This window comes from Rhamphochromis sp. 'chilingali', assembly GCF_963969265.1.
Source record: "Rhamphochromis sp. 'chilingali' genome assembly, chromosome: 12".
NCBI lineage: Eukaryota > Metazoa > Chordata > Actinopteri > Cichliformes > Cichlidae > Rhamphochromis > Rhamphochromis sp. 'chilingali'.
The window spans coordinates 10,731,810-10,759,160 of record NC_137939.1 but is presented as its reverse complement, the minus strand read 5'-3'; the positions used below and the strand labels follow the sequence as shown (position 1 = coordinate 10,759,160).

General features: G+C 42.5%; 1 protein-coding gene across 3 annotated transcripts; it reads right to left on the bottom strand.

Annotated features, from left to right (window-relative positions):
• Window positions 1-1,868: 1,868 nt before the first annotated feature.
• On the bottom strand, window positions 1,869-20,685 carry fam131c (family with sequence similarity 131 member C). Of its 3 annotated transcripts, none has more exons than XM_080899599.1 (7): window positions 20,315-20,685; window positions 19,190-19,439; window positions 17,631-17,692; window positions 14,871-14,955; window positions 4,802-5,047; window positions 4,422-4,511; window positions 1,869-2,406 (listed from the first exon to the last, which is right to left on the bottom strand). In XM_080899599.1, the coding sequence occupies exons 2-7, from the start codon at window positions 19,218-19,220 to the stop codon at window positions 2,132-2,134; spliced, it is 789 nt and encodes a 262-aa protein (XP_080755725.1). In that variant the 5' UTR covers window positions 19,221-19,439; window positions 20,315-20,685; the 3' UTR covers window positions 1,869-2,131. The 3 variants fall into 3 exon arrangements, with proteins under 3 accessions (XP_080755725.1, XP_080755727.1, XP_080755726.1); XM_080899601.1 differs by having other exon boundaries at window positions 1,869-2,403; XM_080899600.1 differs by lacking the exon at window positions 20,315-20,685 and having other exon boundaries at window positions 19,190-19,456.
• Window positions 20,686-27,351: the final 6,666 nt, after the last annotated feature.

The window sequence follows — 27,351 nt, the reverse complement described above, 5'->3', positions numbered from 1 at the left end:
CTGTGACTTGTATCTATGAGAGATAATTTTGAAAGTTCAGAAGTTTCAGACTTGGGGTTGTAAAATCAAAAAGCTTGTCCTGATTTAAATTTGGTTCAAGGTCTTCCTGTAAGCCCCTGGGCTGTTTTCAGCATGGCTGCTATTTTTAAACCTTTCAGTAGAAGTCCTGTTCTGAACATCTGTACTTATGTGAGCCAGACCTCTATGCTCATGTGACCAAAATACCTTTTCATTGCGCATGTGCCATATATTACGCTGCCACACCTCAAGGTTCAGATCGTTCCTGCTGAATTTTTTCCCTCAGCCTCTTTGGGCTGATTACAACTCTGCACTGACAGCCTAACACGAAGCCCTTGGGCTTGTGAACAGTGACTTTTCCACTAAAACTGCAGAAAATTGCTCTGCTCTCTCATCACCACCTCCGTGTGAAATTCAGGTCAATTTGAAACATAACTTCACTTTTCCTCTGCACAAATTTGAGGTCTGAGGAGAAATTGTTGAGTGCACAGTGGAGATGGTCATAACTAGACTTCAAGGGAGTGATCAACAAACAGGAAACTGGAAATCCACCAAATTCAAACAAGGTAAGGTGCCTAAATTTCACGAACCTATTCACACATTTTGACTGAATCTTATAAACTTGTTGCCCACTGAAGGCCCCCTGAATTTAAAATTATAGCTGCTATGTGTTGAATGTAACAGTTCGTGACTTGGACATCCTTCCTAGAGTTACCACAAGGAAAAGACACTGGCATTCTTCAGTTATGCTGACAGTGTAATAACTATGTAAGTAATTGTTGAGAACAAGGGCAGAAAATAACAAGCTCCAGCGGCAAACATGAATAAACTGGAGTCATCCTTTAAGAAATTCTTTGAAGCAATAAATTACTTTTTGGCTTTCAGGAGCCTCTGTGGCCGCAAGTGGTAATTGCAGGCCACTGGTGCATTAAATTCTGTTGTGATCTGAGTCTGAGTGGCTCCACTTCCAAAACCCCCTTGGAAGCCTTTCAGTTGCTCATGCATTCAATTCCAAATCATCAACCCAAGCCAACAATTTTGCTGTCCATTCATTTCAAGTTAGCACATGGGTAATCTGATTGCGATGAACGAAAGCAGCCACAGTCGCAGACGTTTGGTGGTCAAACATAAGCTCCCAGAGGAGTCGCTCTTCTTCTTTTGCAGGACGCTGCCATCTCGGACTTATTTTTTTTATCCTTGTCCTACTGTTAGACCGAGGCCCTCTTTTGAAAAACAGCCTCTGTTTACTTTTCTCTTGCTAACATACACTTGTGACCTTTCATTCAGCTGCGTCACATTTAACTTTAGATGCTGCTGCACTGCAGTAATAAATAAACTCCTTAAAGACTTTGTTGATGGATGCGATCACACTAGCCGTGCACAGCCACTGAGGTAACAGAATAGCCACAGCACGCCGCGCGGCAAAGCTTCACTTTGTGTAAGCTTGTGCTAAAAGAACATCATGACAGGAAACAGCAACACCACCTTTCTCCTCTCCCTTCTCTCCCTCTCAAACACACACCGGCTGCACAGTATATTCTGTGTTCTTCTCACTCGGTTTTTTCTACGCTCTCCTCGTCTCTCACCGCTCCCTGCATCTGCTCTCAGCTCGCAGACAGGAAAGTGTGAATTATGGCTAATCACGGCTGAAACTCGGATAATTGGATGTGTGCTTACGTCACCTCTCTATTCACACGAGAAATCCTTAATTTATAAGCGAAACCTTTTCCTTCAGTTCACCTGTTAGAAGAAAAGAGACCACGACACAAACAAGACAGCCTTGTTCATCACATATATTAAAACATACTTTATAACAAGGTATTTACAGCATATTTCATTTGACTGTTCAGCTCTATATAACTACTTCATGTACATGGAATAAAAAATGTTTTTTTTAATGTCACAGTTGAACTATGTACATTCACAAAACTATATGCCTTAGCTCTCAAGAAAATACTATCCGGAGTCTTCTGAACCTTTTCAGAAAAGCCATTTACAGAGTCGCCTCTTAAATGTCTGCCTTTACTTCTCCTCTCGCTCGATGCTGGTGGTTGAGACTCCTTACACCGAGGCTCATTTTAGAGATTGCCATCAAGACTTCTTTTTTTACAGCCTAGTTGTAAAAAACATCGTCCTCGGATAAGGAGCTGCTGTCTACGTGGCGGACAGCGGCTTCTGCAATCACAGTGCTTCTGTCCTGAATAGGATGATCTCTGTCCTGGGCGTTGGACATCAGGGAAGCGGAGCTGATTCGTGGTGGTGGAGGGGGGATCAGGTTGACTGCAGTGTTGTTGCCATACACCTGGGTGTGAATGCTGTACAGATGCTGAGGGACGCCAACGCTTCCACCATCAAGCAGGAACTGAGACAGGTAGTGGCTCTGTGCTGCTGTGGAGGGGTATCAGTATCAGTCAGATGGTAGCTTTGTAAAAACAAAAGGAAAAAAAGTATCTGGATTTCACAAACAAGTGAGTCATCACAGGTTGCTGTGATTGTTTAAGAAGGTCTTTACATGGAATGTGGAAATTGAACTGGATTATAACAAAAGACATAACTTTTATTGAAGCTGAAAAACAGAACAGGAACCAGACATGAAAAACCAGATGAATGAGAAACTAATCACAAAATCCTAAAGTGGGAAAACCAAATACACGAAAACCAGGAACACCAGGAACACATGAATACCTGAGACATGAGGAACTTGGAACACGGGGAGATATGGGAAAGTTAACAGACAAACTGACGGGGAACAAAGCAGAAGACACACACTATATACACAAAGGGTAACCAGAGAATACACAACAGAAGGAAGACACAGCTGAACCTAATCAGACATGACGAGTCAGGGAGGAAGCAAAACAAAATACACTCACACAGAACTATCACCATAAAACAGGAAACCAGAGACTCACACTGAGACGCAGATTGACGGAACATAAGGAAGAGAGGGAGCAAAAGATGTGACCGGGAAACAGATGAATGAACATGAAGACAGAACCAAACCTACACTGAATCATTACACTCTAAACGTGGGAGGCACGGGAACAAACCTAAGGAAAGGCTGAGGAAATTTGAGATGTCGGCCAAGAACTGCAGAGAAGATCACCAGGACCCCGCTGCCCTCTCTGCAGAGCATCTACCATCACAGAGTCCAGAGGAGAGCTGCCTCCATCCTTAGAGACCCCACACACCCCTCAACACGGACTGTTCGCACGGACTGTTTAGAAGTGTGAAATCCAGAACACCTCGACTCAACAACTCCTTCTTCCCCACTGCTGTCAGACTCCTGAACAGCTAAACTACCTCAACCGCAATTTGCACATCAGAACAATTTGCACACTAAGTTCATCGTTCACATTAAGCTCCTTTGTACATCCTTTTACATTAACAACTCCATACCTCACTTGTCTTCAATTACTTATTTTGTACTGATTTATCTTTCACTATTTTTTTAACCTTATTTATCTTAATACCTTGTCTTATTCTTATCCTTATTTATCTCGTTCCTTCGACCCTACCTAATTTGGCATTTGTGTATGGACAGCAAAGGAAGAATTTCATTGCACAGAGAAATGCTCTTTCTTCTGTACACATGACAATAAACACTTTGAATCTTGAATCTTTGAAACCTAAGACCTAGAAATCACCAAAATGTAACCAGAAACTAACTGGAACAAAGCATGACTCCATACTGTGACAATTAGGAGACGTTTCAGTTGGTGAAGTTTCCTTTAAGTTGGAATTTTAGGCAGTAAGTTTTTTTTTATTTCCTTACAAAACAGCTAACAGAAAAAAGACAAAGAGTCATGCTAAACAGAAAGCACGTCCTCTTTTTGTTCTAAGGTTTTATGTGTAAGAACATCACAAAAAATAATCCAAACTACATAAATACAACCTCGGCTGAACAACAACACGTGAGATATCAACAAAACCAATACCATGCATAAACAGTTCCTCTGAGATCTCTACCACTACTAGACAAAATAAATCCTGACACACTGATGACGTTTGATGTCAAGTAAAGTAACTGTCAGTCAGTTGGATTCTTTCATGGCTCTTATTTAATAGAGGACAGATTAATCTCCATGCCAAAGCAGCAGTAACAAAATAAAGAAGACAACAGAGCAGCTTACATCACTATGCAGCTATAAATCAGGTATGTTGTGAAAGACAAATTCATTCTTTTATCTTTTATGTCTGTCTGCAAATAAAATCCATTGTCTATATTAAAGCAACGACTTGAAGGTAAAATTATGACTTTGGGATAATAATTAATCAAACCCAGACGGAGACCGTTATAAAAGAAATGAATGCATTTGGTTCATTTGTATTCAGACACAATGGATCGGCCACGTTCGCAGCATGAAAAACAAAAATGAAATGCCGATAAAGGAGACACCAACCTTGTAAGCTGGTGGACGGCTGCTCTGTGTTGTCGCTCATGGACCACACGTTCATGGCTGCCTCAGCCAGGGCAAACTGCTCCGCAACACCTGCGAGACACAAGTCAAACAAACACATTTCGTGCTGCGCTTCTCAGAAGTCGATCAGTTGTTTTTCTTAAAGCACCACAAGACAAAAAAAAAGAAAAGAGGGAAATTCAATAAGTGCACGAGGTTTGAGTCACCGTCATCAGACGTTCTAAAGGTTATTGATTTTTGTAGATGCTCCCTCGGCACAAACCAATCACACAAAAACAATGTTGGGAGGGATCACAGCATTGTTTTATCTCCACAGAAAACATCTTGTTTTTCCTCCTATGAAACTCATCCGTCTGCCTCACCTGCAGCGAAGCGAGCTTCTTTGAACTCGTCCGTCATTTGGGAATAAAGCTGTTCGTCTTCCTGCAGCTCGGCCTCCATGCCCCCCCAGGCGCCGCCTCCTCTACCCCAGGCCCCGCTCCATCCACCTCCGCCTCCCCTGGCTTCACCGCATCCACCCCAACCCTTCCATTCAATCAGGTGCGCAACTCGCCCCTGGGCCATTGCCGTCGGCTTGGTGATGTGTTCCTTTATTGTGGCCACCAGACCTAAATAATGGAAGGAGGACAAGAAGGGATGAAGCTCAAGATTAGATTTTGGTTGTCCGGGGTGAAAAGATGGAGCATGCAGTAAGTGTGGTAACGAAGGAATAAGAGAAAGTAATTGAGGGGAAGGCAATGTAAAGATGAAATAGCTCCATGAAAATGATGTAGAGTAGGAAAGAGATGAAAACAGCGAGAAACGAAGCATGTGAAATCTAATAGAGGGCAAGAGAAAGGTGAACTATAATGAGATGGTTGTTGTTTGACATGAAATTCTACAGCTTTGCATAATTCAGGCTTGAGGGTGAGCATTTATTCTTGATTTGCATAACATGAACCATGAAAAGAAGAACTTCTACTGCTGCCTTCTTATGTAGCGAGCCACTGAAACTGTTAGGATGCCTGGGTCGTTGACCCAGGGGTTTTGAGTTTATTATATTATTTATACTTTCTAGTCTTTGGTTTCTTTGAGTTCTGTCTTATAGTTTATGTCTCTGTCTTCTCTAGCTGCTCTGTCTCCCCTGTCAGCTGTATCCCCTTGTCTAGTTCGCGTCTCTGTGTGTCCTTAGTGGCTATATCCCCATGTCCAGTCAGTGTCTGTGTCTGCCCTGGTCCCACGTCTCTGTTCCCTCTGTTGCAGTGCGTGCGAGTCTGTGTCTTTGTTCAGTCTGTGTTATGTGTTTCCTGTTTTACTTTGAAAGTCCATGTCTGATGTTAATGTGTCTGGTTTTGCTTCCCCTTGTCTCGTTAGGCCTGATTTGCCCCAGCTGTGTTTCCCTCCTGTTACCCATTCCTTGATTGCTCCCTCTGTGTATTTAAGCCCAGTGTTTCTCTGTGTCCGTGTCGCGATCTACCGTTTTCCTAGCTGTGTGTTCCTCCAGTTTAAGTTTGTTTTGAGTTTTTTAAGTTATGTTATATTTTTGAGTACCTAATTAAAGCCTTTTTGAGTTCACAACTGTCTCCGGAGTCTGCACCTTGGGTCCTATTCCTGTCTGCACACAGCCTCACCTAACAGAAGATCGCGACCAGTACATGGACCCAGCAGCACTCGCCCCGTCTGAAGAGCTCAGGGAGGATATAATTTATTCAGTGGATAAATTATGTGACCTGTGGCTGAATCATTCTGGGGAGGAATTTCAGCGTGCTGTAGCGAACCGGCTACAGCGACTGGTTTCTGGTCTCCCCTGGCTTTTGGACTCACTTCACCCACTCATACAGGAGTTTTTCCTTAATGAGCTTGATCTGCATCCCCCTGTTGCTACCGCTCACCTACCCAACTCGGAGAAAGATGTGCTGCCCAGCCCGCCGGACTTGGAGTTGCCCGGCCCATTGGAGCCATCACCGAGGAGGAAGCGGCGGCCGCACCACCGGCGTGTCACCCCACAGCTGGACCCCGGGATGTCAAAACAACCGGCTGTGGTGAGCAAAAGGGACACTTTTTCTTTTTCTTCGGGCCATGGGACTATTTATTCTGGGGCTATATTTTTTGCATCAGCTGCTCAGCCACGGGGTCACTTAGCTGCTCAGCCGTCTGTTCCCGCTGGAGGGTCCGAGGGGCCCGTTCAGCCGTCTGTCTCCGCTGGAGGGTCCGAGGGGCCCGTTCAGCCGTCTCTTCCTGCTGGAGGGTCCGAGGGGCCTGTTCAGCCGTCTGTCTCCGCTGGAGGGTCCGAGGGGCCCGTTCAGCCGTCTCTTCCTGCTGGAGGGTCCGAGGGGCCCGTTCAGCCGTCTCTTCCTGCTGGAGGGTCCGAGGGGCCCGTTCAGCCTCCTGTCTCCGCTGGAGGGTCCGAGGGGCCCGTTCAGCCTCCTGTCTCCGCTGGAGGGTCCGAGGGGCCCGTTCAGCCGTCTCTTCCTGCTGGAGGATCCGAGGGGGGGCCCGTTCAGCCACCCGTCCCCGCTGGAGGGTCCGAGGGGCCCGTTCAGCCTCCTGTCTCCGCTGGAGGGTCCGAGGGGCCCGTTCAGCCACCCGTCCCCGCTGGAGGGTCCGAGGGGGGGCCCGTTCAGCCACCCGTCCCCGCTGGAGGGTCCGAGGGGGGGCCCGTTCAGCCACCCGTCCCCGCTGGAGGGTCCGAGGGGGGGCCCGTTCAGCCACCTGTTTCCCCTGGAGGGTCCGAGGGGGGGCCCGTTCAGCCACCTGTTTCCCCTGGAGGGTCCGAGGGGCCCGTTCAGCCACCTGTTTCCCCTGGAGGGTCCGAGGGGCCCGTTCAGCCTCTTGCCTTGTCAGCTGGGGGTCCGGGAGGACCCAGCCAGCACGTCCCAGTGTCTGCTGATGGTTCTGGCGAGGCCGTTCAGCCACCACCGGCTCCACCGCCTGGTCCGGCCTCCGAGTCTGCAGCTCCGCCTGGTCCGGCCTCCGAGTGTTCAGCTTCGTCCGCTCCTGAGGTCTCCATGCTGTCTGTTCCTGCACATCTTGTCCGGCCTGCTCGTCCTGCTCGTCCTGTCCGGCCGATGACTGAACGTCATTGCCGTCATGGACGGCCCCCTGAACTACGTCGCCGTCGGTGCCTCCCGCCCGGCCGGCCTCCTGATCTGCTCCGTCGCCACCGTTGCCTCCCGCCCGGCCGGCCTCCTGACCTGTTTTCTGGGCTCTTGGACCATCAGCCTCCGGTCCGCCCCCCTGACCTGCCCAGGTTTGGACTGTTGTGCCGTTAGCCTCCGGGCCGGCCCCCTGAACTTTTTTGAGACTATTGCCTGGGCCTCTGCGCCTTTCGTGAGCTCTTTTGTTTGTTTGCTTTTGGACTATGCCTGGGCCTTGGTGCTGTTGTTTTGGACTTTGTTCCTGTGTTTTGTTCTGTTGCTTTCCAGGCTCCGTTGTTTGTTTTTTTTTGTTTCTGGCTCCTTGTTTGGTTTGTTTCGAGCCCTCCATCCTGTTTCCCCCGCCGCCCACCCTGGTTGGGTTGGTTTTTTTTTTTTTGGTTTTTTTTTTTGTTTTGATGCTTTGGTTTGGGCTGTCTGGAAGCCAGCCCTTAAGGGGGGGGGGTACTGTTAGGATGCCTGGGTCGTTGACCCAGGGGTTTTGAGTTTATTATATTATTTATACTTTCTAGTCTTTGGTTTCTTTGAGTTCTGTCTTATAGTTTATGTCTCTGTCTTCTCTAGCTGCTCTGTCTCCCCTGTCAGCTGTATCCCCTTGTCTAGTTCGCGTCTCTGTGTGTCCTTAGTGGCTATATCCCCATGTCCAGTCAGTGTCTGTGTCTGCCCTGGTCCCACGTCTCTGTTCCCTCTGTTGCAGTGCGTGCGAGTCTGTGTCTTTGTTCAGTCTGTGTTATGTGTTTCCTGTTTTACTTTGAAAGTCCATGTCTGATGTTAATGTGTCTGGTTTTGCTTCCTCTTGTCTCGTTAGGCCTGATTTGCCCCAGCTGTGTTTCCCTCCTGTTACCCATTCCTTGATTGCTCCCTCTGTGTATTTAAGCCCAGTGTTTCTCTGTGTCCGTGTCGCGATCTACCGTTTTCCTAGCTGTGTGTTCTGTCATTCCTCCAGTTTAAGTTTGTTTTGAGTTTTTTAGTTATGTTATATTTTTGAGTACCTAATTAAAGCCTTTTTGAGTTCACAACTGTCTCCGGAGTCTGCACCTTGGGTCCTATTCCTGTCTGCACACAGCCTCACCTAACAGAAACGAAACTGGACAGAACAGAAATGAGAGCATTGCACGCCTCAGGCAGTTCTTGTTTATAACTCTCAGCACTTTAACAATATTGTATGAGTCTCACTTAGAAAACCACTGAAACAAAAACTGTGTGACATTTATCATTTTATTAGATCATTTCAGTCTGTTTGGACTCCTTTGTAGTTAGACATCATAATTGTTAGCTTAACCAGAAGGATCCCACAAATCAGGTGCATTTCCCTCGGGTCTTTGAATATTGCCCTGAATGGAGTCTTGTCAAGCAATATCAAGTCTCCGTGTTCCCGTATCTCTACGCTAATGTGTTATTCATAAACTGCGGAATCACCGGGCAAAACCTCAAAGGATCCATTGTTTAATTTAATCAAAGGAGACAAAAGTTGAAAGGACGAGTTAAAGTCAAATTGACAAAGGACAAACAAAGGAAAGGTTGAAAAGGTAAAGGTCAAAAAAAGAGATGAATTTATGGAAAAAGCAGAAATGTTAAGACTACAGAAGCTTAGAGGAAAACCAAGGATTAGAAATCAAAAGGTGACTTTGAGGATTGAGAAATGGTGTAAATAAGATAAGGGATCCGAATGTGCTGGACATCTGGGTTCAAGCTGAAAAAAAAAAAAAACATTGGTATCACTTTTTCTTCTTTCCCTTCTGAGCTCAACACCTACTTCTCAGCGTTTTGTTGTACACTGTGACACCCACTTCCGTCTCATGCTGCGTTCACACAGTGACGACTCTTTTTTGCGGCTCTTTTCTGGCTGACTGTTGATGTGGGAAAAGCTATATTTGCATCCATTTATGTTATGTGCACACAGCAATAAAATCCCATCTGTTTTCCAAACGGGGTATTTTGCACTAACTGTCAACACTGCGTTATGAAACGGACTAAATCATAATAGGCTGACATAGCTCAGCCTATTTGTTCCCAGAACGCAGTGGGCAGAAGTAAGCCAGGCATGATTTTCGCTGTTAATCTGTAGGTACAGTGCAGACAAGAAACAGTGTTTAAGGGACCGCCAGGTCCATGGGAGGCTGATGCACAGTGTGCTGTTTGGAGCTACTGACTGTGCTGCTGCATGCCTCTATAGAGGCCTGTTATTATGTTTCTGAAAAAAAAAAAGACAAAAAAAAACTACGAAATGTCACATTTGCATTGTCTGTGTGAAGAGAAGTAAAACATTTTCATGAGTTTGCACAGTTAACTGAAAGGGCTTTTTCAAGATGTTATTTTTGTCATCCTCGCTTTTATTGTTTCAGATAATTCTCCTTATCACAGAAGTCTTTTTGAAAACTTCTGAAACATATGCTTGTCTGAGTCAGCCTCAATTATTGCTGGGCGTTGAAAGCAATGAGCCTATTAAGCAGTTGTGAGTGGAGCACAAAAGACAGTGATATTGTCCTTCTTTGCCTTTAGTTTAGCATCTCACCCTATACCCAGCTTGCCTGTTAGGATTACTGGAGCCATATGGATCCTGACAATAACAGCAGACACAAAAAATTCATTTATATTTCTTTAAACAGGAAAAGATTTTTTCTCATTATTTTATGCCATTCTGTAAAGCTGTAAGAACAATAAGGTTATACTGTATGATTGACATTTATGCTAACGGAGTGAACTGGGATATATAAGAACTGAATCAGTTGATTTATAGTTTTTAAATGCAGACAGAGACCAGTCGTGGATGTACTGATGTACTGAAGGAGGGCATGCAGAGGCTTGGTTAAATGGTGATTAGCCTTTAGCTAGGCAGTCGGCAATTAAAGAGAAAAAAAATTCCCTCAAGACCTGGTAGAGACCAAAAACGTAGCTGAGGTGAAGGGCTAGCAGGCTCAGAGGTACAGAGGATGGATGGTGGATATGCTGGACAGAGGATATTGGATATGGAGCTTCCAGACAGGAGGAAAAGAGGAATACCACAGAGAAGATTCATGGATGTAGAGAAGGAGGATATTAATGTGAGAGAGGTGGATCCTAGGGATAGGCTGAGATGGACTGCTGTAGAAAGAAGGGAACAGCTAAAAGGAGAAGCTCATCGTAAATGAAACAAACAAACAAGCTGATATATGAGCTGGGTAGTTGAAACAGTTTGATAGCTAAGCACATAGCTAAGAGAGGATTAGCATGTCAAGTTTTACATTTGCTTGGTTGCTTCTACGTAAGATCAGCCAATCAGATCAATCAAATAAGAGTTCAAGGACTGAATTCAAAGGAGACCCTTAGAGACACATTTGATGTATTAGATTTATCTTCACAACTTCAGAGGAATTATGCCATTACTGGGTTTGAATATAGTGACTGTGTGAGCTATTTCAAAGTCAAAACAAACCCAGATTGTTAAGAGGTCTGTGGTACACGAACTAAAGGCTACGGTCCAGTGGCTCCATGTTGCAGTAGTTAACACATAGGTCTAATATGCAAAACATCCCTTGTTTGAGAACCCGCATGTCGACCCTTAGGGGGTCACAAGTTAATGTGTTCCTAGTGTCCTAAGTTCCAAGTCTGGATAAATGGCAGGGTTGTGTGAGGAAGGGCATCTGGTGTAATATGTGTCAAATCAAATATACCAATCCATCTGCTGTGGTGACCTCATGGGAAATAAGGGGGCAGCTGAAAGTACCTACCTAACAAAGGATAGGACCGGGATGCTTTTATGATTTAAAAAACCCCACATAGCTTTTAAGAGTCTGCTTTCAGCCATTTCCACGACTGGTTTGCTTGTCGCCAGCTATTTTCTCCACTAATGTCTCCCCTTTATCATTTACCGTAGCCGAATGGCTGCTCAAATCCGTTTGCTAACTATGCTTTTTGCTCTGTTTTTGATCCCACATTCAAAGTCATTTGATACACACATACACAAGCTTTAAATTGGTGTAGAGCTGGCATTCCTTTTAAAATATTGAATGGTTCATGCAAACCAACATTTTCAACCAATGCTTTTTTGCTTGAGTTTTTTTTTTAACTCTATAAATTGTCCTTAAACACATATATTATTGCACAACAAGGGCAGCTTCAGTAGAGGTGATTGTGGAAACAAAGCAAGCAGTCATAAAAATGAAACTGACAGAAAATATGTAAGAGTCACTTTGCTGTTAAAAATGAGTCACTGCTAAAATAAGACAGGAAATGAGATGATAAATGAAACATTTAGCCATGTTCAGCATGTCAGAGGCAACAAGCATATCAATAATAATCTGAAATTCCTTGGGGACTGTAATAAATGATTCAATGTCTCATTTATTGCAATCAAGATAGTGGTACTACTTAAACAACCAATAAGTCTGGAGTAAGTGATTTTATCAAATAAAAACAAAAAACATATACTGCGTTGTGTGAAGCACGACTTCCTGGTGTGCTTTGTTTATGAGCAAACACAGACAGATGAATAAACTGTGGTTTTAAAATCTGGAGCTGTAGTGTGGGTTTTGCATTGTATTTAAGTATTCATTGTTACCATTAAATGAACCTGCTAACAGCTCTGTAAGGCTCTAAATACAGGCAAAGGGGTGCTCTGTGTATTTACCATGGTTATAGTCTTAAGGGATGTAAATTTGGCCACTGTGAATGGACAGACGTCCATGTTCACACTTATCTATCCTGACAAGCAGGGGCGCCTCCAGACTTTTTTCATACCATGGCCATATGGGGGCCACTAAAAATATTGGGGTGGCACACCAACAACAGAACTTCCAGTTTTATTTCATGTAGGAGTGTGACCTGTTGCCTGTCTCTATGTTGTCTCCATGTCTCTATGCACTGTTCATGGGTTAGCATTACCTTTTCTGCAGCCTTACTACATTATTACCAATATAGCACAGTCTTGCCAGGGTGGGCCACTGAGGAAGGAGCAGCAAATTAAGTGCAATATTTAGGGGAGCTCCTGAATGTTCCTTCAAAGCCACCATCAATTCTGTATATTAAGCTGTAACTTTGTATTAAATAAACTGCCGGGAACATTCAGCTCGCTTCAAGATGAACAATTACATTTTATGTAGCCACTGTAATAGAGATTTTAAAACACGAAGTTGAAGTGCTGTGTTAAAAATCTGCATTAACTGAACTTAAACTAGAGTCTTCATAAGTTTTTAATTTGTTAAACTTGTTAACTGAAATCAAGAAAACCTAGGGCATTAATTTTGATCTATAACTGTAGGCAAATGTGCTCTTTGTTTACTTTTTCTCATTTAGAAGAGTTGGTTTGATGGCATGCAAATTTGTCCCATTTATTTTCACTTGCACTGATCTGGTCTAAAATAGCCTTCAGAGCAGTTTGCCTTGTTTTCATTGCTGTAAGTAGAGACAGCATTACTAAATGTAATATTTATTAAAAAGAAATGGCATGTTCAAAATTTTTGTATGTTCTTCAAATTGCACACAGAAAGACTAAAATGTCTGCTAAATGAACAGAAGTGATTTTTTGGAGCACCTGACACCCACTGGACTCAGACCTTTAAAAATCTATTTAAAAAACAAACAAACAAAACCTCTGTGAAGAACCTGAGAATGACCGGCGGCAGCTCTTTTCCTTTTGATAAATAGATAAATGCTGTTGTTAAAGCTAGGCTCTTTTAGCTTCTGGGTACTTAAAAGGTGAGGCTATTTCTCTGCTCGACAGACTTTGAAAAAGGCTATTCATGCCTTCATTTCGTGACTTGACTGTTGTAACAGTCTTTATTCACCTGTCAGTGAGTTGTTGCTCAGTCTGCAGCTGGGCTAAAATGTTTGGGTCTTAACAGATCAACCATATTGATTTCCTTTTATCGGCCCCATTTTTCCCGCTGATTTTAAGTCATTGTCATGGATTGTGCCTCCTTACTTCTCTGATCTTTTTTTATTTTAACTTTGCACACTCCCACTAGATCTGCTGAGCAGATCCTTTTAGCTGTACAGACGTCCAGATAAAGGAGATCGGGCCTTTACAGTATCATTAATGAACTGTGACTGCACAAAGCTATCAAGAATATGCTTCTAGTTTTATGGTTTTAATTAAATCTAAAGTAATGACAGGACAAGCAGATTGGTGTTTACAATTGACTTTACCCAGCCACAGCAGTCAAGCAAGAGCTTCTGCTAGGAGGTGGCAGCAGCATTTACTGTTATAGCCTGCAGAACTGCTGTATACCACGATGAAAGAATCAGCAGCATTATATAAACTGAAGTTTAGTTGTGATTATGACTACCTTTCAAATGACACTAAATTCACTGAGCACCTTCATACTCTGATAGTGCGAAGCCTATTTCATTTTAAAGACCAGCGTAAACATACGTGTAGAAAAACACTGCATGTTTAGTAACACGGGGTTTCTAAGAATAACAAAACATCATTTCCTTTTCAGTCCAATATTATTGCAGCTTTGCAATCTGATGAAGACTTTAGCTTCCCAGAGTTACTAACAGCGCTTTAGCACCATTGGCTCTTAATACAATCACGTCAGCCTGACGCATTCATCAAACAGCATCATACAAGGAAAATAAAAGCAGCAACGGCTGCTCAATATTATTCAAAATGCAATTACAGTGTTACAATAATATTTGCGTTAGCACAGTGTGATCTCATTTAAGCAGTTAGGATGTCAGCTCCACGTCCACAGAACTTACAGTGCCAATTTAAGTGATGACTGAAGACTGATTAAGATTGAGTAAATGTTAAAAAGCCTTTTGATTCTTTTTTTTTATATCACGGAGCCTCTCAAAGCAGGTGCCAGCATCTCAGCCGTCTTCCTGAATGTCTGTATTTGTCTATTGCATTCATGAGGTTTTCATGGCCTCCGTAATTATTCTGTCACTGTAATAAAGAAGCGTTCACTCGGAAAAGTTCAGCAAGGCATAACACATTAACCGAGATAATGAACCCCCCACTGAGCGGGGGAAGCAGTCAAGATGAGGCAGACAGACACAGGATGGGGAAAGGAGGAAGAAGACGAGGAGCAGGAAGCCAGAGTTAAAGGTGGAGAAGGAAAAAATACACATGGATGAAGGAAATATGTGTGCTGCTTGGCATTACTGTGTGTGAGGGAGTAAGGAAAGACGGAAATGACATTTTAATCTCCCGTAGTTACAAGCACAGTGACTCGTGATGAAGCACGCAGGAATTAAACACAGCATGAACTAAACACGTGTGTGTGTGTGTGTGTGTGTGTGTGTGTGTGTGTGTGTGTGTGTGTGTGTGTGTGTGTGTGTGTGTGTGTGTGTGTGTGTGTGTGTGTCTCACCCAGTAAAGAGGATGTGGCCAGCTCTGCAATGTCATAGCGACTGGTTTTATCTGATACGCTGCCATTGGAGGGATTCTGGTCATCCTACACAGTATAATAGCATAAAAAAAGGGATTTATATTCATTACTTCTCAGGACTGAGCTTCCTTTTAGGTTGCCATTAGGGCTGGGTATCGTCACTGATTTCTAGAATCGATTCAATTCCGATTCACAAGGTCCCAAATCGATTCGATCCACGATTCGATTTAATTCGATTCGATTCGATTTAAATCTGGGAAATTTTGACAGTCAGAAGTATAATTCAGATCAGAACATTTACATATTTTTGTATCTATAAAAAGGAAGCTGACACTCGCAAGACTTTATCCAAGGTGTGAGCATCACAGCAGATGCCTTTGTGTCAAAGTAGCTGAGGATAAAACACAGAAAAACATGAAGGTTTTCCTGGCCTGGGATTTTATAAAAATATTCTGCAGTACATCAAAAACGAAAGAAAACCATTAATTAATGAACATTACCTCTGACGTTACAGCGGTTTTATTAGACACACGGCTAAGCATTTTGCATTTTGAATAATATTAAAAAGTTTAAATTTGTTCAGTATTGAACAGCAGAAATGAGGTTTTCTTTTCGGAAGAATGTAAAAGGGAAAAAAACAGCGGCCGACAGCGCTGTAAACAACAGTAGACTTGTGCGTAACAAGCAAGCGAATAATGAAGAAAGCGAAACTGTTCGAGAGAGAGGGGGGGGAGGGAGAGAGGGAGAGAGAGAGAGCTGCGCATCGCAATGGAAGCAAAACAGAGTGAATTCATGACGATGTTTATGTGAAGCGTTTGGATCTTCTTTTGCTGCTGGTTCGGTCAATATTGTTTGGAGAGAGATCAAACTAACAGCTTTAGAATCAGCGCATAAAGGGCGTGAACACAAAGCGCGGACCCGGATCAGCGAGCTGTGAGAAAGGCTACATCTAACTGATTCTGATCCGCGGGTCGCGCTGTGTGTTTAAGTCTATGTGCAGAATCCCTGTACCTGCTCTCATTTACTGTTTGGTGGTTCTTGAAATTTTGTGAGATGTCACCAGAGATTCTGGCATTTCGGACAAAATAAATTTATATTAAAAAATCGATTCAGGATTTTAATGAATCGATTTTACGTTATCCAAGCCAGAATCGATTTTAATCGATGAATCGATTATAAAAACCCACCCCTAGTTGCCATCAATACATTTATGACATCTGACCTAATTCAGGGGCAGGGAACTGCAAAAAAACAGTAGATGCAAACATATGCATGCAACAGAACATTTGCATACACCCTCTTCTAGCAACCGCATCCAGTCACGTTGAGCCTCAACCCACACTATTCCCACTTTTTTTCTTCCTGGCAAAATGGTGATAATGACAATAACAGTCCCTCAGTAATCACACTCAGCCTGAATAAGTTGCAGACAAAAGGTATTATAAGCGTGTCTGCTGTTTACACCCAAGAAGCTGCAATCAATACAGACTTGGGAGGTACTTTTCAAACAGTGTTCTCTCGGTTTTAGTATTTTTGAACTGAGAGTAAGCTGATGGTGTAAACTGTTCACATTAGAGCATAGATAAAGGTTCCACTCCAGACTGCTGGAAACCAGTTCAAATCCACTTGTACAGATATTACGGTTTTTCATGTATAACAATAAATGGCATTCACATTTTGTGCATCACAGAAAGGCGATTTACTGATTTCCTATCGTTTGTCAGCATTCGAAAAAAATATTTCAGTTTTCTACAATATGATTTTCTTTCCTTTGGTACAGACAGGCTGCATGTTTTTGGGATGTGTTCAATTTCAGTTTTGTACAATCTACGCGAGTTGATAGCTTAATGTTACTGCTGGAGGTCCAATCTATTTTTCCCCATTACATCCAAATGTAGATGCTCTTTTGTTTTACAAAAGCAAGTGAAATCTTCGTCTCTTCAAATCAGGGTCCCCAGTTTTCACCTTGATAGACAATAGCAGTCATTTATCCTCAGAAAATAACCTGCCTGGAGCAGCACGCATTTTGTTTTACCATTGTAGAAGAAATTAGAAATCGAGGAATTACCATGACTGAATATTTGACCAGTTTGACTGGGTAGGCTTTCAACAACACTTTTAACACGTGAAATAAAGGTTTAGGGTAAGTTACTGTAGTTGCAGTGTTTAGTGTATGAGCTGTAACTCGTGGTTTTTGAGAAATACACCACTGTTGTTCCCTTTGTAGAGGCAAATCAAAACCTCACAAAACCAACATGTTTGCTTGTAAATTGATTTATTTCAGATTTCCATAACAGTAATTAAAAAGTTAATATAGATTCCTTTAAACTCAATTTCACTTGAAGGTTTTAATACATGTGTTGTTTTATACATTTTTTACAAAATGCTAACTGTGACATCGCTAACGCGAAGATTATTCCTTAAAACATACATAAAAATATTAAAGGGTTACAAAAATGGAGAGACAGCAGGACATAAATGTTTTATAATAATTGAGAATTTGTGAATGTTGTAACATTTGTGTTACGGGTATAGAAAGAGCTGCCAGCATATTAGATGTCATCATAAATTGAGCTGGTCCAGCTAATGATGATATCATAGGGACATAATTAGCTAAACTATGATCTGTGTTGTTGGTTTTAAAAAGGTTTTAGCTAGTAATGACAGCCATTAAAGCTACCATTAAAAATCTAAAAGGGCGTATTGACAAGTTGATGGTGGGGTGGGGGGCTTCCACTTACCTTGGCAGGGGATGACTGACCCTCCTCGGGGTGGTGCAGTGTTGATACAGGAATGCTGATCTCTGTAGGGAGTGACAGACAAACCCTGGTGTTACACTTGGAGCATACATGTCTAAGCTTCCTTTGTGTGTGTCGATGTGCTTCCAGGGGTCAAGTGAGCCTCATATATAAATGATGAGATGGAGACGACTGAATCCTGTTAGAGTCATTTAACCAAAGCCTCTCTGCATATTTAGCTCGGCCCCAGCTCACACTGTTTGCTTTCTAATTGATGGTGATGAGGTTCGTATGAATGACAGGAGGAAATGAAGTGCAGGCCCGTGCGATGGCGAATTAACATTATTAGAAATGTCAGACGCACACACACGCTCACACATTAGGGGTTTTCCCACGGGAGGTGCCTTCAATACAATTGGGTATTGCTATGGAAACGCTACAGCAAGAGGTGACTAGTGATGCCCTTCCATTTACTTGCCAGCACACTTTTACACATGCACACACACATTGGTGCACAGGGCTGTATCTGCTCTCTGGCCTCATCGGATCCTATCAGCAGGTCAAGAAACCCCATTGCGATTCCTGATCCAATACACTGTCCTTGTGGGGTTAAATCCCACACTGATTCACTCCCATACACACATACCTGTGCACGTACACACAACACACACCTCCACTGCTCTCTTATCTGTTTGTCTGGATCCTCACAGCTGCCTTCTCTCTTTCCTCCCAGCTTGAAAGCGCTGCTCACTCTGTCACCTTTGTCTCACAAAATATTTTCAAACAGCACTCGGCGCTCCAGCTGAAAATAATATATAAGACTGCAGTATGATGTTAATATTTTGTCATGTAAAATATAAAGGGAAAATATTAAGTAGACTGCTGTTCTGAGGTATCACAGACACCTCACATCTGTCTTCGATGCTAGTGAACCTTTATTTTTGACAGCATAAATTACTACCTATGTTCTCCCTGGAAGAGGCCCTGCATTCAGCTGAGGTATTGTTATTTCATCTAGGCAGCGTTGGAACACTAACTTATTTCCCCCAGAAGCAGAGACAGTGAGCAAACACAGTAGGAGAGAAAATAAATTGCAACCCAAGTCACATCTTCAAGTCACGACAACTTGGAATCGGCTTCTGACGAAGCTCTGACATCCTACAGCTACAATTGTCCTTCACTGATCCACACAAGCCTCGTCATCAGCCTCTTCTCCCAGAGTCTTTATTCTAAAGCAGCCTCAACAGATTCGCTCGAGGATAGATAAGACATCAGCTTAAAATAAGTTTCTGGATTCGTATGATGGAGTGCATTGTAAACATGCCTCAAAATGTGATTCAGGTGGTCTTTCTGCTGTTAGAACTTCAGGAATATCTGCCAAAATCGGAAATCAAACATTTTCCATGATTTTCCATGTCCTCACGTGCATAGTTATTCCTGAAAGGCATAATGCAACTTTCTGAAACAGCCTGTGAATGCTGTCACATTATCTTCAAGGCTGATTAAACCCTCAGACATACACACAGATGAGGAAGAGCAAGCAGGTGGAGTCGGGCACTGACCTTTGTGACCTTTGCAGAGGCAGGCACCCATGGTCTCGGGACGGCAGGGGCGGTTATCTGTTCACCATGGTGGATTGAGGATGAGGAGCGAGCTACAGAAAAGAGGGAAGGGAGCGAGGAAGGCAGCAGTGGAAGCAGAAGTATCAGTAAGCAGAGGAGCAGAGGGAAGTGAGAAACTGTGGTGGTGGTGTGTGTGTGTGAGTTGGGGGGTAAGTAAGAGTGAATGCCTGGTGAGCTGTAGGCTGAGGCACTGCTCCATACAGGAGAAGGGAGGTGAGAGAGAGAGAGAGAGAGAGCAACAGACACGAAGTGTGGGGAGGGGGGACACAAAGAAAAAGAGACAGAGAGAGAGGAAAAGGGGGGAGAAAGCATGAATGTCTGTTTGGTGACGATTTGAATCCCCTCCCCACTCTTTCTTCTATTCCCCTCCCAGTCTTCATGCTACTGTATATATTTGACTTCACACTGTGACAAGAGGGCTTATTGATGGAGGTATGTAAGTATGTTGTGGGACAAATAATAGATAGATAGATAGATAGATAGATAGATAGATAGATAGATAGATAGATAGATAGATAGATAGATAGATAGATAGATAGATAGATAGATAGATACTATGTTTCATGCAGAAAGTGCAAAATGTTTAAGTGCAGATTCTGGTGGATCTCACTCATTTTTACGCAGTCATTTCCATTTCTATCTTTTGACCACGAAGGGCAGACAATCTCTTATTACATTATGTGCATATGACATCGTATTTAAGACAACAGCACTAAAGAAGCAACCAGCCCGACTTTTCCGAATGCAAAACGGGGAGGAAAACACGTACAGGGTGGTCTTAAAAACGAAAAGAAGGAAAACGACTGAAGAAAAACAAACAAAGCAACACAAAAACAAGAAGACACCAAACACACATCAGAAGCACTCACACAAGTTCAGAGGAGAGAACCCTGACAGATGACAAAGAAATAGTTGGACCTTATACGAGGGACGAGGGGGAAAGCGCATCAGTTCACAGAAGGACAGCAGACCAACAGCGCACACTGCACATAAATTATATATCTATATATATCTTTATATATAGATATATAATTTATATGTTTTCCTTTGCAAATTCTGTCTCACCTGATTAATTTCTCCGGGGATATGAAACTTTTATGGATGATATTGAAGCCAAATCTTCCTTTAAACGCATTTTTGTGGCGTTATTGAGATGCCTTTGAGACGATCTTCTCTCTGAACTTGCCAGCCTGAGCTGAATGTTCAGATTTTCTTGCCCTTGCTTAAACACAGCATTTAAACACAGTGGCTCATTTCACCTGGAACAATTTTTTTCTTTCTTTCTCGACTCTTCTTGTCCTTGTGTGTTTCGCAAGTTGGTCTCAGAGCCCGGTGCCTGCTGGCACAGTAGTAACCGGGGCTTTGCTGACATCACCCGCGGCAACGTGGGGAAAATCCTGTTGCCGTGGCAACCACGTTGCTCCGTACTTTTGAAGCGTTTTGCTGTAATTGGACGGGGAAAGGATGCAAAGAAACATTATCTGATGAACATGGGAGGACTGCGCTGATAAAGTTAGAGAAACAGCAGACGCTGACCTCAAACATTCAAGAAAATCGTGCTGCGTTTACGTTCCCTTTAAAAGAAACAGTGCTCTTTGTATTTTCCCCAAGGGCAGATTTCCACTAAGCCGAAACTCCACAGGGTATTCCTTCATATACATTCCCAGAGACCCTACCTCTCAACCATACAATAAATAACTAACTGGAAAATATAAGTGAGCCTTGAAATTGCACATTGGAGAAAGAAGATGGGGTGAAACTCGATGTTTGGAAAAGAGAAGTTCTTTCTGGCTAATTTGACACAGAGATAAGTATGAGCTGATGAGTAGCTTTACAGAATAATATAATCAATGAGTTGCTTTCATTAAATGAAACCCTGATAAAAACTGTTGACCTTCACTGACGTTTTTCCAGAAAATTGTGCTTCAGGAGAACTTAATGAACCCTAACATCTCATCTAGAAATGACAAATGTTCCTCCAAAAATCTAAGGACCTCTGAGACCTTCTGCTAACAACCAGTGAACACAGTGAAGAAAATTCCTCCTTAAACATAGTGAAGAAACCACACACCTTCAAGAAAAAGAGACCCCTCACTGATCCATTCAGCTCCCCCTAAAAGAAACCTTAAGAAAATGAAAAACTCACTACTTCAAATTTAGCCTATTCCAGCTGCAGGAACCCTTCCAGAGCCCCTCAAACCTCTTTCAGGGCCACAGGACCAGTCTCAAGGAGGGCTGTAATATGTTCACTGACCCTTTTAATACACTTTGGGGGCTCTGAAATCCCTCCAGAAACCCTTTGAGAAGCTCAAGGAATCTTATTATTCCTTTAAATAATTCTGAACCTGCTCTGGAACATTCTTAATAAGCTCTGCTGTAGTCCCAGACTCCCCCATGTCCTTCCATCCCATCATGAAACGCTTGGTGAAAGGAATGGGGTCAAGGTTAGGAGCAGCCTGACACCTTGTGGCAAAAAGGCAAAAGTGCATGAGAAACTTGGAAGGCTGTGTTACCACCTTTCATGACATTTGTGTTTCAGTTGTTTGTAAATGTATTGTTAAACCAAACAAGGTGAGTGGTTAAAGCAGCCAGAGCTTGGATGTTAGACAGGAAGAGCTTAGGGAAGTGTTTCATGAATAATTCAGACCAGCAGGTGGAAGTATTCACTAAAGCCCCAAGGGTCAGATCCCACTTCTCACCTTGCATGTTGAAGAAAAGTCAGTTCCTTTGCTGTTACATATTCACATCAGCTCTTTACCACACCTCAACACGTCTCAGTGCCGGCTGCTGTGCAAACCTTTTTTTGTCACCGTGTGCAGTTGTTAGACAGCGCCAATAAAACCGGCCTCTTTATGGTCCTTTGGTGTGACTGAATCTCTGTCCATCAAACGAAACCAATCTCGAGTAGGCTTTGAGGGGAATGTGGGTTTTTGCTTAGTAGTCGAGGAGAGAGCAGAAAGAGAAGGAGGAATGTCCAACATCCACATACGCGTATGCGATTCTCCTCAGTGGGAAGCCACAATCATTCAGCAACAGTCATTTCTGTCATCCCTCGCGGCAGAGAGAAAGTTGGATGCCTTTCAGTACTGGATGATTCAGATGATGCACAGTGTACTCAACATGAAAGTTGTTTTTTTACTTCATGCAGCCAAGTTTTGATTGAATACAAGTGTGATTACTTTGTTGCTCTTATTGCAAAGCAAGTAGTCATTCGGCTTCTGGGGAAATTCAACCTCTGTTTGCTGCAGTCTGTGTCAATGTGGGAATTTCCAAGGATTAAAAAAGGGAATGAATTAAAAAGCCTTTTTTGGACGATTACTTTTTAATCCTTTAAAAAGCTGTCCACCCGCCATGCTTTTTCTGTTTTTTAGATCCACTTTTGAATATTACAGCAGTCCTTCAGTGAGAGTCAGTGGGAGCCCAGAGAAAATTCAGCATTTCAAGAAGAACGAGAAGTAAACATGTGACCTCAATGAGGTTTAAATGTGCAGCCAACAATAACATCAGGCCTGACAATCTTTGACAAAGACTTCTTTGGCGAGCACAATAGACATAAATAAAATGGAGAAACATTAAAGCAAGTGAAAGATGAAAATCTGTACTAAAGTTAATGTTAGCTTAAAGCAAAATATACCCATTATTATTATAGTTATGTCTTACTTTGTGCAAATTATGATGTTAAAATTCAGTCTGGTATCTAAAAAAAAGTTTTTTAAAAACACAAATCATGTCATTTAATATAGGATAAGCTCACACGTCAAAATTTGAATATAAAGGATCATGAGACCTGCAGACCATAACCTGACAGGACAGAGAGCAAACCGGTTTCATTCAGTCTTAGTCGATTATACACTGTCTTCACAACACATACAACTCAACACTTCTTCTTTTACTGCTCCCTTAAGGTGTGACCACAGCAGATCATCTGTCTCCATCTCACCCTATCCACAGCATCTTCTTCTGTCAAACCAATATCTTACTTCACTATAAACATGAATCTTCTCTGTGGTCTTTCTCATCTCCTCCTGCCTGGTTGCTCTATATATTAGGCATCCTTTGTTCTTTATATCCTCTTCTTCTCGTCTGTCCTCACACCAACTCTGGAGCATGACAGCCCTCACCTCCATTACTTTGAGTAATATAACTGGATCTTTTTCACTGTGTATTATTTGACTAAGATTTTGGCTTGCTGTGTGACACAGACCATCCAAGAACTTTGGCTTCAGTTTTGATGAGTGAAATTCTATTGCTTTGTTAGTCTGGTACCAAGCTTTTTAGCATTGCACCAATATGATATATGGATGCAGCTTGCTAACCAAGCTAGCTAGTATTAGCTGAGAAGTAAGCCCGCTACCCTTTCGTAGTAATGTAGAATTTGACTTCAAAACACGAACAGTGAAGCTTTAAAATGCAGAATCTAAGACTGGACTTGGGTAATAGCTAGTTAGCCTTTTCACACTGCTGCACTTATTTAACACATCCTTTTTTATGAGGCATCTCATGTTACATCGTGCCATGTTGCTCCCGAGTTCTCCATATTGGATGTGCTACACTGGTTGCTAGGGAAACATCTGTATTACTCAAGTGATTGGCAGTGATTCCTGAAAGTTTCCAGATCTCACTGCGTACAACTGGTTACAAAGAATTTTACTGCCTTACTTTCAGTTAATGTATTTTGTTTTGCACTATGCATATTTTATATGCCATTAGGTCATTTATTGTGAAAATTCTCATGTAGGAACTATTGTACTGCATTTTGGTTCCACTGGTGCACCTGAGGGAGATGCACGCCCATGTTGATGTGTGAGCATGGCAAGTTGAAGCAAGAGAAGCCAATTTAATTCAGAGAAAGTTGTTTCTTAAAAGTATCTGTAAAGTGCTCATTTCTGCCTCAAAGCATGGGTCAGCCAGCGAGGTATGTTTGTATGTTATATAGATCATTTTATGTCTTTAATTCACTCGTCTTACTATCTCATTGGATTTTATGTTATGTTTTAGTTCGACGGTGGCGTAGTTTGTGATCAAGGTGAAGCTGTAACAACCCCAAGATCTTACAACTAACATTAAAGCCAACTTCATGCCATCAGTAAAAGAACTCTTTATTGACTTTAAGAAGAGGTAGAAGTGATAGTCGAACTCGGACCTGCATGATTCCCGGCCCCCTGGTGGCAACATCGTGCCAGTGCACCAAGGACCAAGCTGCTGCAAATGTTAATGGACACACAAGTTCACAGTTGCTTCTTCATAAGATGTCCAGAAGCCAGACATTAAAGTTTATGTTTGGAAAGATGACACAAGGAAGGAGAAACAATAAGGAACTGTGTTAAGCCTGACAACAACAGCATCACAAGTTAGCAAGAAGGGAATTAATGCACCCAAGTTCACAATTCATTACTCAAGTCAAGTTAAAGGGAGATTTTGCATCAACAAATAAGTGCATTACAAGAAAAACAAAATGTCAGACACAAATGAGACAGAAATTGAAGCTCCCAGTGCAGAACAAGCTGCAAGGCAAGTGGATGAAACCTCTTTAGAGCAAACAGTGCAAATAGAGCAACGTAGAAGTGAAAGGTCTCGCATGCTCACAGAAAAAGGAAAAGAATTCCATAATCAAAGGTTACAAGGGTTGCAACGTCGCTTTGACAGTATTTATGACAGATGGAAAGCATTAATCAAAGTGGCAAAAAAATCTGTTATAAAAGGAGATCCACCTGACATTCTTGAAGGTCACATGAACGTTGTACAAAGAGAAGCAGCCGAGCTTAATGATATTTATGATGAATACAGAGCAATGGATGGACCACCTCATGATATGCGTTCCAAGCTAGACAAATGCACATCAGTGACTACAGTAGTTTTGCAAAAGATCAAATGTCACATTAAAGGAGAAACTCAAGAGGAGATTGTATGGCCTGATGCAGGCTCTATATTTACATCCTCTAGCTCTGTTAGTGTCTCAGTTCATAGTCCATTTAAAGCCAATACAGTTCTTTCTAATGGTTCCTCCTCCAAAAGACAAGAAGCTGCAGCAGAGTATGAAGCCACAAAGGCTGTGCTTCAGATAATGACAGAACAAGAGAAGTACAGAGAAAGAATGCAAATGCTTGAAGAAGAAGACAAACGCATATTCGCAGAGCAAGCAGCTGCTGCAATGTCACAACGTCTCCTAGAGGAAAAGGAGGAAACTGAGCGCAAGTTACAAAGAGAAAAGGAGAAAGCGGCCCTGATAAAGAGACAACAAGAGGAAAGTGCTGCGAGGAGAAGGTCAGTTGAGGACTTAAGAAGAGAAATTGAAAGATTGGAAAATCTGAAAGGACTCAAGGCAGCACAGGCAAAACTACAAGTTTATGAGGAAGACTACATTTCAGTAAAGCAAGAAAGAGTCACTCTAAACCCTGCAAACTTACAGGTAACAGAGTCCAAGAATACTGCTAATCAACCCTTACAACCACGAAGAGAGTCAAATGTCACTTATGAGAGCACAGGTGAGCTTGTAAAGGTTTTGGCAGAAGCTATGTCAGCTAATAGACTGCCTATTCCAGAGCCCTCGGTATTTAGTGGGGATCCACTTAAGTTTAAGCATTGGAAGGCGTCCTTTCAGACTCTAATAGAGAGAAAGAACATTCCCACTGCCGAAAAGATATTTTTTCTACAGAAGTATGTTGGTGGCTGTGTTAAGGAAGCCTTAGATGGCTATTTTCTGATTGGCTCTGAAGACTCATATGAGGCAGCATGGAATATGCTCAATGAACGTTATGGAGAGCCTTTTGTCATTGCTAAGGCCTTTAGAGACAAGTTACACACCTGGCCAAAGGTCACAGGAAAGGATAGTGCAGAGCTAAGAAAGTTTGTGGACTTTTTACAAAGCTGCCAATCTGCAATGACTAATAATGAGAATCTGAACATTCTCAATGATGGCATTGAGAATCAAAGACTTGCTGCTAAACTACCAGATTGGTTAAGTAACAGGTGGAACCGAAAGGCTACAGAGTACCAGCTGGAGCACAAAAGATTCCCACGTTTCAGTTACTTTGTAACATTCCTGTCAATGGAGGCAAGTATCGCATGTAATCCCATTACATCATACCAAGCCATAAGACAAAGTGACTTTGACCAACCAAAGACAAAACCTCAACCTACACCCATTCCTAAGAGACAAGATACAGTGAAAATCTTCACAACTAACTCTACTGAAAGAAGCATGGTCTCTTGTGTGTTTTGTAAAAGAGCAGGACACGGCTTACACAAGTGTCGTAAGTTCACTGAGAAACCTGTCGCTGAGAGAGTCAAATTCATTCAAGGTGAAAAATTATGTTTTGGCTGTTTAAATAGTGGCCATCTCTCCAAGAACTGCAGCAACAAGATGACATGCAACACATGCTCAAAACGGCATCCTACATGCCTGCATGAAGAAAGACAAAGACAAGAGGCAAAGAAAGAACCACCTAAAGAGCAACAAGTAAGTGAACTGAAGGAAACCCAGCATCAGGTAACACAGTCACAAGACATAGTCAATGAGACCACATCTAATAGAGTGACTCATGAAAGTAAAAACACACAGACATCCGCAATAGTCCCAGTCTACGTATCCACACAAAATGAACCAAGTAAAGAAGTACTGATCTACGCTCTGCTGGACACACAGAGTGATTCTTCATTTATTCTTAATGAAGTAGCAAATAACTTGGACACAACCAAAACTCAAGTTAAGCTCAATCTATCTACAATGTCATCCAAGAAAACTACTGTACCATGCACAAAACTTGAAGCTCTGCAAATAAGAGGACTGTTTTCCAAGAAGAAACTCACTGTACCAGTTGTTTACACACGGGACTTTATACCCGCTAATCGTAGTCATATTCCTACTCCAGACACTGCAAGGGCATGGTCACATTTGGAGCATCTCACTGAACATATTGCACCCCCTTTGGACTGTGAAATAGGACTCCTTTTAGGGTACAACTGCACACAAGCCTTAATGCCCAGAGAGGTCGTATGTGGTGAAGAAAACCAGCCATACGCTCAGAGAACAGATTTGGGTTGGAGCATCATCAGCTACTGTGATTCATGTGATACAGGTAATGATGTAATTGGAGTAAGTC